We start from the raw sequence: 14,736 nt of genomic DNA, 5'->3' as shown, positions 1-14,736 counted from the left end.
TGGTTTGTACAGAGCATGTTTATTTAATCTTTATGTATGTGGGGATTTTCCAGTTTTCTTGTTGTAGTTGATTTCTAGTTTCATACTATTGTGGTCAGAAAATATGCTTGAAATGATTTCAATCTTGAAGTATACTTATTTTGTGTGAGAATCTTCCATGTGTGCTTTGAGAAGAATGTATATTCTGCTGCTTTGGGATAAAATGTCCTGTATATGTCAAGTCCATCTGGTCTAACGTGTTATTTAAGGCTAATATTTCCCTTACTGATTTTGATCTATCCATTGACGAAAGTGGGGAACTAAAGTCTCTTATTATTGTATTGCTTTTCTTCCCTTTACGTATATTAATAATTGCTTTCTATATTTTAGGTGTTCTATGTTGAGTGCATAAATATTTAGCAATTTTATATACTTTTGGGGTTGACCCTTTTATCATTTTGTAATGATCTTCTTTGTGTCTGATTATAGTCTTTGTTTTAAAGTCTATTTTGTCTGATGTAAGAATAGCTATCCCAGGTTTTGGTTTCTACTTGCATGAAATCTCTTTCTCCATCCCCTCATTTTCAGTCTGTGTCCTTGGATCTGAAGTGAGTCTCTTATAGGCAGCATATAGATGGGTCAGTGACTGCTATTTTAAACACTTTGTCAGGTAAATCACTTATCTATGTTTCATTAAGGTATTTTTTTGAAGTTTTATCTTGTTCTTTCATTTAGAACATATTCCTCTGTTTCTTCATTTTCCTCAACTCTGTGTTGGTTTCTATCCATTCGATAAAACAGCCACCTCTACAGTCTTGAAGGAGTGGCTTTGTACAGATGAACATTTTCAATTAACCCTGCTAGTCTCTCAAACCTTTGTGATTGTCCAAGCAGCCTACTTATTTCTTAGTGGCTCTCATTAGATGAGGGTCTACCAAGACTTGTTAGTGTCCCAAAGGTGAGGATCTCAGACAGCATTTAGATTCAAATTGATTAAAAGCTGCTGCCTGAGGTTCCAGCTTCCAAAGTGTGTAAATGTATCTCTTATAGGAAAAGACTAGGAGATGGTCATTTCAGTCTCTTCCTTCTCCGCTGAGCCCTGGGGTAATAGCAAGTTAAGTACTGCTTGTTGTTTGATGCCTTTTCATCAAACCTGTGAACAAAAGGCTCAGTGGACACCAGAATCAGGTGGTCAGGAGGCCTCCCCTGGGTTGAAGCTACAACAACCAGGGCCCCAGATGTATATACAGTCTCCTTTCTAGAAGATACTGGTTACTTTAAGGCAATGGGAGAGCATAAAGATGGTGTCCACCAGCTTCCATGGTCTTTGTATTTTTGTAGGCCCCTCTATGTATGTTAGATACCTGACCCTCAAGTCAAAGATTTTAATATAAGCAAATAGCTTCTTTCATAGAAAGACTGTTGCCTGTATGCTGTGGCTTGGAGGTTAGCCATGGTGGGTCTGTGAATCCTTCAAGAGCTAGTTCTCACTATTTTTAGTCTTATAGGCCTTGTGGATGCAAGCCCCATTGGCTTTCAAAGCTAGATGTTTCAGAGTGTCCATCTCTCAGGTACAGCTCTTTAAAGCTGGAGTGCCTAAAGTGGGGTTCAAACCTTTACTCCTGTGGGAGAAACTTGGGGTTGTGAGTTCCCTTCCAATTGTGGGTCACTGAACCACATGGGGTTTATGGTGAGATTGTGTCCCAGCCTCTCCTGTTTCGATGTTTATATTTTCTCATGTGCCTGATGTGTAGGAGTTGTTCAGATATTTTTTGGGTTTATTTCAGAGGGAGCTGTTCCATAGAAAGGTCTATATTTGTGGTGTGTCTGTAGGACATTTTAAACCATAATCTCATTTGACATTTATTTTAATGTCTAACCTGAGATAAAAATGATTTCATTATCTTTATTTTGTGGGTCAAACAAGAGATAATTTGTAATCTTTATGCTGGACCACACACAGGTAAAGGGCCCAGCCAAGATTTAATTTCTGAAGCAGGGTCTCTTGACTGCTGATGATTTTATTTAAGAGAACTTATTAGAGGCCAACTCTAGGGGTTGTTTCCTTAGTCACACTATTGATATAAACCATCCTATTTTCATTTACTTTTTTAAAACCATAGTGCCATTGACAAAACCAGTTAGTCAGTGTTAAATGGTTAACAGAAGTCAAAAGTATAAATGAAAACACCCTCTTTCCACATCACATTTCTAACATTCCCATTTTCTAAAGTCATTTTACACATCAGCATTTGCCTTATTTCAGTGGTTTGTTCTAATATTAACTGAGCTTTAAATATTCCTTCAGAGCTACTCTGTGTAATTGTAGTTGGCTCTATTTCATATTGTTTAAGAATGTGGAATAAGAATCCTTTCCTCTGTCAGTGATTTCAACCCCTACAACAGTGACACAGGGAAGCTGTCAGTAAAACTGTTTTTGTCAAAGCCAAAGGTATTTCATAAGTGAATAAATTTAGAATAGGCAACATCTCAGTCTCTTGAGCACTTTATTTGTTATAAATACAAGTCAATACCACAAGATGGCACCTTCTTACTCTCAACATCTACAATTACAAACAATTATCTTCATAAAATGGTTTCAGCCTTTTAATGTGTTTAGATATTATTGAAACCTTATAAAAGCAAGACTTGCTACAAACAGGATTGGTGTTCGATGTATATTAAATGAGGTCAGATAATTAAATTCAAAAGAAGAATTTATAAATATTCAGATAAGAAAATTGAAATTACAAAAGCAGAGTTTGTCATCATTAAACTGAATTACAACTGTGTATGGCATAGTACTATATCTACATGGCTAAGTTTCTGTTAAAATACAGTTTCAATAATCAAATAATCTGCCTCATTCTCCAATATAACCACCTAACACTCAATACATATTTCATTCAGAAACCACCTAGCTTTCATCTAAACCAGCAATTACACCCACTCCACTCCCCCCCCCCCACCTCAACAAATGCAATCCGTGAAGTGCCATCATCCCCTGGCTACAAAACAAAGTACAATATTTAAAGGTAAAAACTCAGAGAATTTCTGAAATGGTAAGCCATTCTCTCCGTGTTCATGAAAATAGGCAATCCAATTTGAAAGTCTTTGAACCAATGTAAACTCTAGAAAACTCAGTGTTGAAGTATGGGAAGAATAAAGACTTGCACTAATATAGTGCGTAACAAAGCAGTGTCAGGCTCGTCATTTACAGTAAACGCCTTGATTCGACTTTCCTCCAGATTGTCATCATGCTGCTGAAGATAAAGTTTATGGGAGTCTGTGGGAATTCCATCATGTTTTCTTCTTCCCATTTCCAAACAGGAAGAGAAGGGTTTTTCAGGACCCTTGGGAGAATCAAAAAATTAAACACACACCCACAAACAACTTGAAAGCAAAATGGCAGACCTAATAATCCTTGACTTCATGTCCAAATGAAGTTGAGGCAATATTACTTTCGCAATATTTGCATTCTGCCCAATGTATCACATCATGAGATTCCTCAAAAAACTGAGAAGTCTGAGAGCTACAAAAGAGAAAGCGGTTAAGGCAGTTGATGTCTACATTTGGATTTCTTTTTCAGGTTACATGTCTAAGTCTCCATCGTAGGCTAAGGTCAGAGGCTTCTGTTGGGGAGGTGTGCTTTGATGTGGTTTTGGCTTCTTGCTGCAAAGGGAAAAGAATTCCTCAGATAAAAATGGTTCACAGAGTTCTGTTTGATCTGCCAAAAACTATTGTGAGGTATAGAAATTCAAGCAGCTAAATGACAAAAGATTGAGCGCTCTGAACCTGTGGCTTTGTTTTTTGAATACTTTACCCCTATTTTAAGGAGAAGTTGTCATTTTTTCTAAATCTTAAAAATGGTTTCATGGAACCAGTGAACGTGGTAGAGGGCTACTTTTCTTGTTCTTGTTTATACTCAGTAATGCCAACATCTGCTGTTCACTAATTCCTAAGCTACTGTGACCCGCATGCACATCAGAGATGTTTAACATGAGCAGCTGGAGCAGCCAGGTTTCTGTGCCTTACCCTGGTCTCGTTTTTAAGTAAACACACTTCTGCTCTTGCCTGAAGCCTGACATTTAGATGCCATGTAACCACAGTCTGTCAGGACACTTTCTCTGATTCTGCAGAGCCGCTCACACCTGGTCTCTGTTTTACCACAGGTTGACAACTTTGCCAGGTCAGGGAGGGTTGCTCTTCCTTCTCAGAGAAGCTGAGGTTGACTAACCTTGGTAAATCACACAGTGATGGCCCAGATCTGGGGCAAAACAACCTGCATTACACTCTGAGTCTTAGTATGGGTGAAACTCAACTTACGTTGATGAATGTTAATAGTTTGAATTTGGCCACATGGTGCCCCACCTCTACCATAAGGCCTGTCTTCCTTTCTCAGTACTTTTGCATTCTCTGCCTTCAGTGCCCAGGTCTTGGGGGTTGTCCTTACCAGCAGAGAGGCAATTCTTTCCTTGTCTCCAAGTTTATTTTAATAGCATCTATTATTTTTATTAGTTTATTTTTGAGAGAGAGAGAGCAGAAGCAGGGGAGAGGCAGAGAGAGAGAGGGAGATACAGAATCCAAAGCAGGCTCCAGACTCTGAGCTGTCAGCACAGAGCCTGATGCGGGGCTCGAACTCATGAGCTGCAAGATCATGACCTGAGCCGGTCAGATTTTAACGGACTGAGGTGCCCCAAATAGCATCTATTATTAATTGGAAATATACTAACTGCCAAGCCCTGTGCTGAACATTTTACATCTCGATAAATCCCAGAACAACCCTAAGAGAGGGGAAGCATTAATTTTTTTTTTCATTACAGAGAAGGACTAGAAAGGTCACTTACCTTCCCTCAAGTCACCAAGTGGCCGAGCCTGAAAACTAAGCACATCTAACACATAGGCCCAGGCCATCAACCTCTTCAGTGCACTTCCTCTGTATCCATGTCATTAACTTGGCACTTGGTAGAAACATTTTGGTGTGTACATGGGAATTTTCATACTTTGAACTTAAATTAGAAACACATTTTAATGTGTACAGTTCGGTGGCACAATGTTGTGTAACCATCATCTTATCTAGTTCCAGAACATTTTCATCACCCAAAGAGAAACTCTATACTCACAGAAGTAGTCTTCCTATTTCTCCCACACTCAAGCCCCTGGCAACCACTTAAACTTCTGCACCTTAGGGGTTTGCCTATTTTGAATACTTCATCCAGATGGAATCATTCTTTATGTGGCTTTTGTGTCTGACTTAAAATGGAGAATTCTGTATTATGTGAATTTTACTGCACACACACATACACATGTGCGCGTGCTTGATAGAATTAAAATGGTTTTAGGGAGAATCATCTAGTTTAAATGCTCAAGTTCTAAAATTATTTTTTTGCTTTGATAATGAAGCAAAAACAAGAAATGAAAAAAAATTTTAAATCACTAGAAGGGGGCACGTTGGTGGCTCAGTGACTTAAGCGTCCGGCTTCAGCTCAAGTCATGATTTCACATCTCATAAGTTCTAGCCCCGCATCGGCCTCTGTGCTGACAGCCAGAGCCTGGAGCCTGCTTCGGATTCTGTGTCTCCCTCTCTGCCCCTAAAAAATAAATGTTAAAAAACTTAAAAAAAATCATTAGAAGGAAAACCACAGATGGCATCTGTGTTCCTGCCTGGCAGCTGGGGTGCAGTGGGTGCTCAGTGGGTTGAGGTGAGGCTGGGCACGGGCTACACAGAGATACCTTCCAACTAGGGAAACTGAGGAGAGGAAGGAACCTGCTCTAGCATCCTCTGTCATGGGAAGCCTCCAGTTTCCTGCTTCTCAAAAGCGTATTCATTTTGTCATTATTAGAATAATATTCAATGTAACTTTAATATAGAAGTATATTCCAGTGGCTCTGGTTCTATTGTTTGGCCCAGACTCATGCATAGAGAATGGACCCAGCTTGAAATGAGGTCCAGAGCATGCTAATCTGTAGCATTTAAAAGTGCTAAGAAATCCCACAAATGACAGTTGAGGACAACTTGGAAGGAACAGCTTGTGCATCCACTGTGGTGGAGGTTTGGTTATAGTGGAGGTTGTCCTAATACAAGATAATTCATCTGAAATGACAGTTGGGGTCTTGCTCATCCTCTATCTCTTGCCTTTTGAGGGGGAAGGGAAGAGGAGGGAAGATATGGAGGTGCTTCCAAATAGTTTTTGGTTATCCATTCTTAATTTGCATTTGTGAAGGGTGATGGGCAAAAAAGCAAAAGCTGAGTCCTGGGGAGTGGGGAAGAGGGATAGAGATGGCTGGATCTTTATGTCAACATTGCCAGGGAGACACCGAAGCGTGGTCAGCTGTTTTTTGGGCCCATATTGTGCTCAAAATAGGAGCTGAGTTTCCACATAAGGAATTATGAACATTGTATCAACCACTGGGAAAAAAGAGGGGTTTTCTAATACATAGTCCTTAAATCCTTGTGGGCCATGGGGTGTGCTGGGGATCATTTGGATGAAGGCGATGTTTTATTATGATTGTGTAACCTCTCAATTGATACTAATATGGAAACTATGAATGTGTGCGACCTGAGAAATTTTAGAGTTTAAATGTTGTTAAATGTTGGCAAACCGAGTAAGGTGATACTGTGCTGGGTAGCTGTGGCTTTCGAAGCCTTCCTGGTGAGTTAAAAAAAAAAAAAACCCTGAGGGTAGGGGATATGTAGCAGGGTTGTCCTCAGCAAAGCCACCAACTTGGGGACTTGTCTTTAGAGGCCCTGCTCCTTTTCCTTTTTCCCTTAATTCTTTTTCTAAAAATATATTTTCTCCTCCACTCTGGTCTCAGGAAAGGTGTGACCACCTCACTCACACTAAATCAGGACCTGCCGTTGCTTGGCAAATAGGCCACAGCCACTCATCCCATACCCAGGATGGATCTCTAATCCATCACACTGTTCTTCCCTGTCGGACTGAGGTGGAGCCTCGTAACTCTTCCTAATAGAGCACTGGTGACAGCCACCGTCACTTTCAGGTTTGGCACAGAGATAAAACTATTATGCGACTCTGGCTGTAAGAGATCTTTGAAAGACACACATTTATTTATTTTTTCCTTTTTTTATTAAAAAAAATTTTTTTTAATATTTATTTTTGAGAGAGGAAGCAAGGGAGGGGCAGAGAGGGAGACATAGAATCTGAGGCAGGCTCTGGGCTTGTCAGCACAGCGCCGAACATAGGGCTTGAACTCACGAACTGGGAGATCATGACCTGAGCCAAAGTCAGACACACTTAACCCACTGCCCCAAATGACACACATTTAAAGTGACCTCTTTCATGATCATTTGAGTTTTAGCAAGGGCTAAAACCAGTAAACCAGGAAAACAAACTGATTACAGACTTGAAGGCAAATTGCTGGTACTCAACAGTACCAATGAATTCCAGCCCCAGGGCAGTAGAGCTTAAATAGCTTGATGAAAGCCGGAACTGTCTTTGGTTTAGGCAGCCATTCCTAAGGGCAGGGCCTCTGGAATTGGGGACACTACTCTCAAACTTGGGCAGAATGGGGGCCCAGGAGCCCATTTACTGAATGGCACTGGGCAGGGCAGGATGGATATGCGGTAGTTATCTGCAGCAATTTTCTGGTACTATGTCTACATTAACTAAAAGCTCACCCAGAGCTCATCTTGACTCAATTGCCTCATGGATCTTTACTGCCAGGGGAGCAGGGCATCAGTAATATTTCAAAAACTTCGAACACTAATGGCAGATGTACAAAGGGTTGTATCTGAACGAAGCGGTCCTTAAGAAGACTATTTTTCTATATTTTCTCAAAAGCGCTTCTAAGTTTTATTATAAATTGCTTTCATCTAAAGTATACACCTAAGGCCTGGCATATTATAGCAGTTCTCTTGTCCTAAGCCTTTTATTTTGGGGAGAAAATATAAAATCACCAAAACTGTCATCCTCTAACTCCTGTGCGACCTATTTAATAGAAGTAAATGCCGTGAAAGTATCTATTTGGACTCTTTAGGCAGCTCATATGTAACAGTAAATGGTATGGGTTTTGATATCAAGAGGTCTGTTCCCAAGTCTATAGCTTACTTGGGAAACAAAGAACATCTAAAAAATATGAAAGCTGGAGACACTACATTGAATCTAAAGACTTTGTAGGATTAGTGAAGAGAAAGAAATTGCAGACCAGAAGACCAGTGGAAAGAAGGTAAGCTCTGGGCCTAGGGATACCTAGAAGTGATTTTATCAAATTGATGACCTCAGAAAAACTTGCTCCGTCTTTAAAATGGGTATGATAATAGCAATAACACATTAGATTATTGTGAGGACTGGAAAAGACAATCTATGTAAAACACCTAGGTTTGGTTGGATGGTAGAGGAGTAAGAGATTTATAGAAGTAACTACAATCACAGCATAGAGTAAATGCCAGAGAAGAGGAAGCATGGACATGTTATTCCAGACTGGGAAAATGTTGGCATTTGAGGTTTACTGGGAAGAACTAATAGCATGTCAATAGCTAATGGTGAAAATGCATTCTAGATAAATGGGACTTAAGGAGGAAACCTTGGAAGCAGCCGACTCCTTGCAAAACTAGAAGGTACCACCATAAGCATCCGAATATAAGGTTACTTCTCCCAAAAACATTATCCTTCAGAAAGAAGTTGTAGGCTTATATTCAACCCTTATATAAGTTTTCCATATAGTGAAGAGCTTACCTTTATAATAATAAAAAAAATGGCGTCAAAATTGAACATGCACAGTGAAAATGAAAAGGCAAATTTCCCTAATACATTTGAAAGGGTACATGGGGTCTTAGGAGAAAACTTCTGAAACAGCAACATGGATAACAAATGCGGTATCTCAAACAACTTGGATAGAAATGAAAATGGTGAACTTGAGAAACTAAAACTGTGGGAAGAGAGAGAACAGTAATTACAAAGTGATCTGAAAGATGGATACAAACTTTCCTATGAAATATGAAAGTAAATGAGTATATTATAATAAATATATAATATAGGATTATGGGTATGAATGCAGAACTAAGCATATTGGTTAAATATTACAGTAGATAATTTACCATTTTATCAAAATAAAGAGTTTATTAAGGAGGTAATTTTTTTAAAAGATTTCTTCAATGAGAAAAATACACACACGGGACTGTCCAAGGCATAGGGAAATAGATGTACTTGGAATGATTGTTCAGGCTGAAATTATGGAAGGCTAGCTAGGCAGCCAGAACATGACTTTCCTTTTGTTGTCAATGGCAAGTCACTGCTGGTGTCTAAGTAGAGAGAGGCTGATCATTTGGCTAAATTTTAGAAAGACTAATTTTGCTGTAGATAGCAGAAAGGAGTATTTGCATTAAGTCCAAGTATGTAGCTATTGTGCTATACCTAGTGGGAGGTGATTAAGGCCAAGCATTGAAGATGAAACAAATAGATGTACAAAATACTGTACATAAATATTTATGTAATTTGGTCACTAAAATGTAAGGGGGATTATATTGATCTTTAAAAAATTCGCTAGAAAACTGTTTCCAGAATTCAGTGATGTACCTAATTAATCCCCAGAGCTTAGGGTCATTCAGAAAGGGCCTCAATAAATATTTATTCCTGAAGGAATGGAGAAATGCAAAAAGGCAAATTTAATGACTTACTGTTGATTTTCAATCTCTTAGATATTCCAGAAAAGCGGGAACGATAGGATTTGGAATTAACAACTAGAACACATCCCAGCTTTTACAGAACAGATTTTCTGATTCTCTTACACTGTGTTGGGTCATTACTTTCAGAGGAGCTTCTCATCTGTCAAACCTTCATGTCCTTTGTTACAATATAAGACCTTTTCCTCCCTTTCTAATCTTTTCTAGTGATGAATGCATCCTATCACTCTGAACCTCATATAAGGCTTTAAACTTCACACTTGTTCATTAAGACACCATCTAGGAATACATACAAAATTTATCAATTGAGACATAAAAATTGGTCAAATCATTTGATTATAGGTTGAAGGACTAACCGAAGGTGTTACTTTTTACTACAGCACTATGGACACATTAGTTGGATAGAAATCCAATTTCTAGAGATTCAATTTGTAGCACTATAGGTGGCAGAAAGAATTAAAGTCATCTTATTTTCTTCACTAACTTTCACTGATCCAGAGCAAAGATTTAAAAACCTGTGTAACCTTGGAAACAGAATTTGAGACTAAATATACAATGGTTGGATTTGAATCGAGATTAAAACTTGGGTAAAAATCCTCAAGGAAATAGTTTAATAGATGATGAATATAAATATCTCAATTTGGAGAAAAAAGTAAGGTAACATTTGATCTCATGACAATAAAAAGATCCTTTGGAAATTTTGCTTTGGAAGCTAGTAAAATATTGTCAACACACTTGAAAACATTCAAATATATTTACATCCGTCTGGTCTCAAGAACAACTCATCAACTAAATTTTCAGGAACAAGTCACTTAGAAAATGGGGTTCCTGAAATTGGCTGTCAAATTTTCTCTACTATCTGGTCAATGTGGATAAAACCTGGCCTCTATTTAAAATGTACTAAAGGGGCACCTGGGTGGCTCAGTTGGTTAAGTGTCCGACTTGGGCTCAGGTCATGATTTCGCAGTTCATGAGTTCTAGCCCTGTGTCGGGCTTTTTGCTGACAGCTCAGAGCCTGGAGCCTGTCTGTCTCTGCCCCTCCCCCACTCACACTCTGTGTCTTTCTCTCAAAAATAAAGATTAAAAATAAATAAAAAACAAAAGTAAAATGTACTAAACAGGCTGATTGAACCCACTGGTCAAGATAGGTCATATTAGAACTATCTGGAGTAATGACTCTTAGCCTTGGCTGCATTTTAGAATTACCTGGAGTGCTTTTAAACATCCAGATGACCTGGCCACATGCAAGATTAATTAAGTCAGAATCTCTGAGGCTGCAACCAAGTATCAATTCCCAGGAGGTGCCAAGAGATGCCAACGTACAGTCAACACTGAAAGATAGTCTAAATCAGGGGTGCCTGGGTGGCTCAGTCGGTTGGGTGTCTGACTTCAGCTCAGATCATGATCTTGCAGTCTGTGAGTTCGAGCCCCATGTTGGGTTCTGTGCTGACAGCTCAGAGCCTGGAACCTGCTTCAAATTTTGTGTCTCCCTCTCTCTGCCTCTCAAAAATTAAAAATTTTTAATGTTTATTTAATCAAAAAAAGTCTAAATCAAAATGCTAAAATGGAAATTTCCTTATAATGATTTACATCTTCTGATATTATTTGAAAACCAAATAAAAAAGTGATATTCTACTGTTGATAATTATTTGTGGGTTCAGGAGTCCAATTACAATAGCCAATGGCCTTTTAGCATAATATGTCACCTATAAGAATATGGAATATAAACGTTTTGCTAGTTAGTACTTACCAAAGAAGGTAGGAAGTAAATACTAGGAAAATCATGATAAGAAAACCGCCACCTGAAATGCCATAAACCCAGATTTTTACTCGGCCATCTGTTTAAAATAGAGATTAAATAAGGTTAGCATGCAAAATAATTCAGACTATTTTAATTTTGTATGTTTATATAGTCTTATACATGTAACACAAAAGTATCACAATACATTTTGACAACATAAACAGAACCAAAAAAATTACGAGGCAATCCTACATGCAAAGAAAATTACTCTCACCACTTTTGGGGACTTTGCTTCTTGAATGATGTTGAATGAACAAAAACTATATGCCCAAATAAGCTAATGATAAATTCACCAAATTATGTCAAATTATAACCATACATGTGAATATTTGCTTATTATTTTGATGCCATATCTGCTACAGTTAAGAAAAATAGAACCCAATAGTCTGATCTATTTTGTGATTTTTTTTTTTAATTTGTTTTTCAACGTTTATTTATTTTTGGGACAGAGAGAGACTGAGCATGAACGGGGGAGGGGCAGAGAGAGAGGGAGACACAGAATCGGAAACAGGCTCCAGGCTCTGAGCCATCAGCCCAGAGCCTGACGCGGGGCTCGAACTCACAGACCGCGAGATCGTGACCTGGCTGAAGTCGGACGCTTAACCGACTGCGCCACCCAGGCGCCCCTATTTTGTGATTTTTAATATGTATAACTTGAGTGTATATATGTTTTTCTATTTTCTGCTTATGTGAGCATGGTTAACTGGTCTGCGAGAGATGCCTGAGCATCCCCAAGGAACTGCATTCCTTTCTGAAAGATAGATGCACACAGAAGATTCATTATACTATGTGAATGTAATTAACTGCAGGTCCAAAAAACTTATTGGCATCTTACTTGAAAGGCTTCTATGGGATGAACAACTATCAAAATCTATTGTAAACAACAACTGTTTGGAATAAAATCACAATTACGTTCAATTATATTATCACTACCCATTACAGTTTTTGCTTATAAGACACTTTAAAGCCTCAGTCAGGTTTTTAGAATGAGGTTTCAATGTAGTAATGATATTTTTCTATGGTCATAAAACTTTTAACAAAGCTTTGATTCAGATCTCTTTGAAACACTAATGATGCAATCCCCTATTCTGTGTTTTTTACATTGGAAGAAAGAAAAAAAAAAAAAGTCTTCCCTGAGTGATAAAGTACCTTTCATCTTTTTACTCCTAAACCTCCTAGAACTGAAGTACTGGGAGGGTCCAGTACTTTTAAATCCCCAGTGTAGAAGGATGTGGTCCATGTTACTTAAAAAAAGAATATAGGGGCGCCTGGGTGGCGCAGTCGGTTAAGCGTCCGACTTCAGCCAGGTCACGATCTCGCGGCCCGTGAGTTCGAGCCCCGCGTCAGGCTCTGGGCTGATGGCTCAGAGCCTGGAGCCTGTTTCCGATTCTGTGTCTCCCTCTCTCTCTGCCCCTCCCCCGTTCATGCTCTGTCTCTCTCTGTCCCAAAAATAAAAATAAACGTTGAAAAAAAAAAATTAAAAAAAAAAAGAATATAACTTTTTATAATAATATAATGGATAGGATCAAACTTCAAACTATTGAAAAAAGATATGTAGTGAAAAATAAGTCTCCCTGATGCTCTCTCTCAATTCCCAACCCAGCAGCGACCACTATTATCTGTTTCCTTGTGAATCATTTTAGTTTCCTTTGTATATGCAAATATAGCAGCAGAGCATGCATGCAGTTTTCCATGCTAGATCTTAAAAGCAGGTCTCATTCTCTTTAATAGGAGATGTATAAGTGTATTATATTTTGTTTTTCCATATTCTGCTTATCAACATTTAGGTTATTTCCATTCTTTTTTTTTGTTGTTGTTAATGTTTATTATTTTTGAGAGGGAGACAGAATCCAAAACAGGCTCCAGGCTCTGAGCTGTCAGCACAGAGCCTGATGCAGGGCTAGAACCCACAAACCATGAGACCATGGCCTGAGCCAAAGTCGGCCGCTTAACCAACTGGGCCACCCAGGCACCCCTCCACTCATCTTTTTATACAACAAGCAGTCATAACAAATATTATTTAGTAAACATATATATAGTTGTATGATGGGTTCCTAGCAAAGAACTCTTAGGTCAAATTGTATGATACATATTGTCTAAACGACTTTCTTGAGGTTGCTCCAACTTACACTATCAAGAGAAAAACAGACACACAGATGTATGTTGACATACATGCTCTTACTGATATTTTAATTAGCTCCCAAAGGCTAAGGACCCCACGTGTGGATTTGAGCATTCATTTCTCTAGAATCTCACCCTAATTCTCTTCCTGAAGTAGGGTGTTCAGGCAATGGGTGAGCCTGGCTACATTTTATATCCTGCTTCCTTCAAATTTAAAGCTACTGCTAATTCAGTCACAAAACGAATGAAATGTTTTTAAAACCTATAGCATGCCCAGACATACAGGGAGATAAAAAATGAATAAGATACTGTGGTCATCCTGAATAGTGGGTTGAAGAGTGTACATCTGATTTCTCCTACTAGATCTAGTTTCTGTTTTTTTCTTCACTTAAGCATGTCATTGAGGCACTTTTGATATGCAGGTGCCTAGGTTCTGTGGGGGAAATTCCCAGGGTATATTTTGCTTGAGCTTTGCCTGCCTCTTTCTTCTCCATGCCCTGTTAGGCCACTTGGCTTAGTCATTAGTAGCATTTTGTTTCCTAGGAAAGGTATGTATGATAAGCACCAAGAATCATGCTTTTGTTTTCTGCATACTTCATAAGTGGGGAGCTGAAACAAATGCTATCTATGAAAGGCCTTACTGACCTGCCTTTCAAATATTACTATCACTTACTGGTGGTATGACCTTGGTCAAATTCATTTTCATTGTTTCAGACTCCGAATCTCAAAAATGGGGGATGATAGCATCTCATTAGGTTTTTGCAATTTCATGAGATCGTTCACTCCGTATAACCAGCACAGAATGATAGGGTACACAGAAAGCGTCGAATAAATGTTCGTTCCTATCCTGAATCACCACCAATTCCTAAGCCCTGCAGGTCCAGCATGGTGGTAGAACAACAATCCTGTAAGGCAGGTGCTTATGGACCTGTGTACTCACTTATAAAATCAATTAAAAGACACTACACTGAATCACAAAATGGGTACATTCTGAGCCATGATGCCAAGGTATGTCTGTCTGTGAAATTAAGGCTCTTTACTATTCCACTAGTGTTACTCAAACTAGATAGGGTCCCTAGACATTTCCTAAGGTATCTACACATTCTTGATCTATGGCAATTTTTGCTTTTAATTTGAATTATATACAGAAAACTCCAGTTAAAAGGCATTCTCTCTTGCAGAGATAACTTAC

The 14,736-nt window shown here is 38.7% G+C and overlaps 1 protein-coding gene across 1 annotated transcript in view; it reads right to left on the bottom strand.

Annotated features, from left to right (window-relative positions):
* Positions 1-2,469: 2,469 nt before the first annotated feature.
* The window catches only part of THSD7B (thrombospondin type 1 domain containing 7B), a 627,465-nt gene continuing 615,198 nt past the window's right edge, over positions 2,470-14,736 (bottom strand). The window contains exons 27-28 of the mRNA XM_043573363.1: positions 11,373-11,460; positions 2,470-3,651 (exon numbers count right to left, since the gene is read on the bottom strand). Of these exons, the coding sequence (XP_043429298.1) occupies positions 3,570-3,651; positions 11,373-11,460 (170 nt within the window). The 3' untranslated portion in view covers positions 2,470-3,569. The remainder of the gene's footprint in view (positions 3,652-11,372; positions 11,461-14,736) is intronic.

The sequence above is a fragment of the Prionailurus bengalensis genome, chromosome C1 (genome assembly GCF_016509475.1).
Source record: "Prionailurus bengalensis isolate Pbe53 chromosome C1, Fcat_Pben_1.1_paternal_pri, whole genome shotgun sequence".
Taxonomy (NCBI): Eukaryota; Metazoa; Chordata; class Mammalia; order Carnivora; family Felidae; genus Prionailurus; species Prionailurus bengalensis.
Note: the sequence above shows the minus strand (reverse complement) of the source record. Positions and strands in the feature narration are given on the sequence as shown.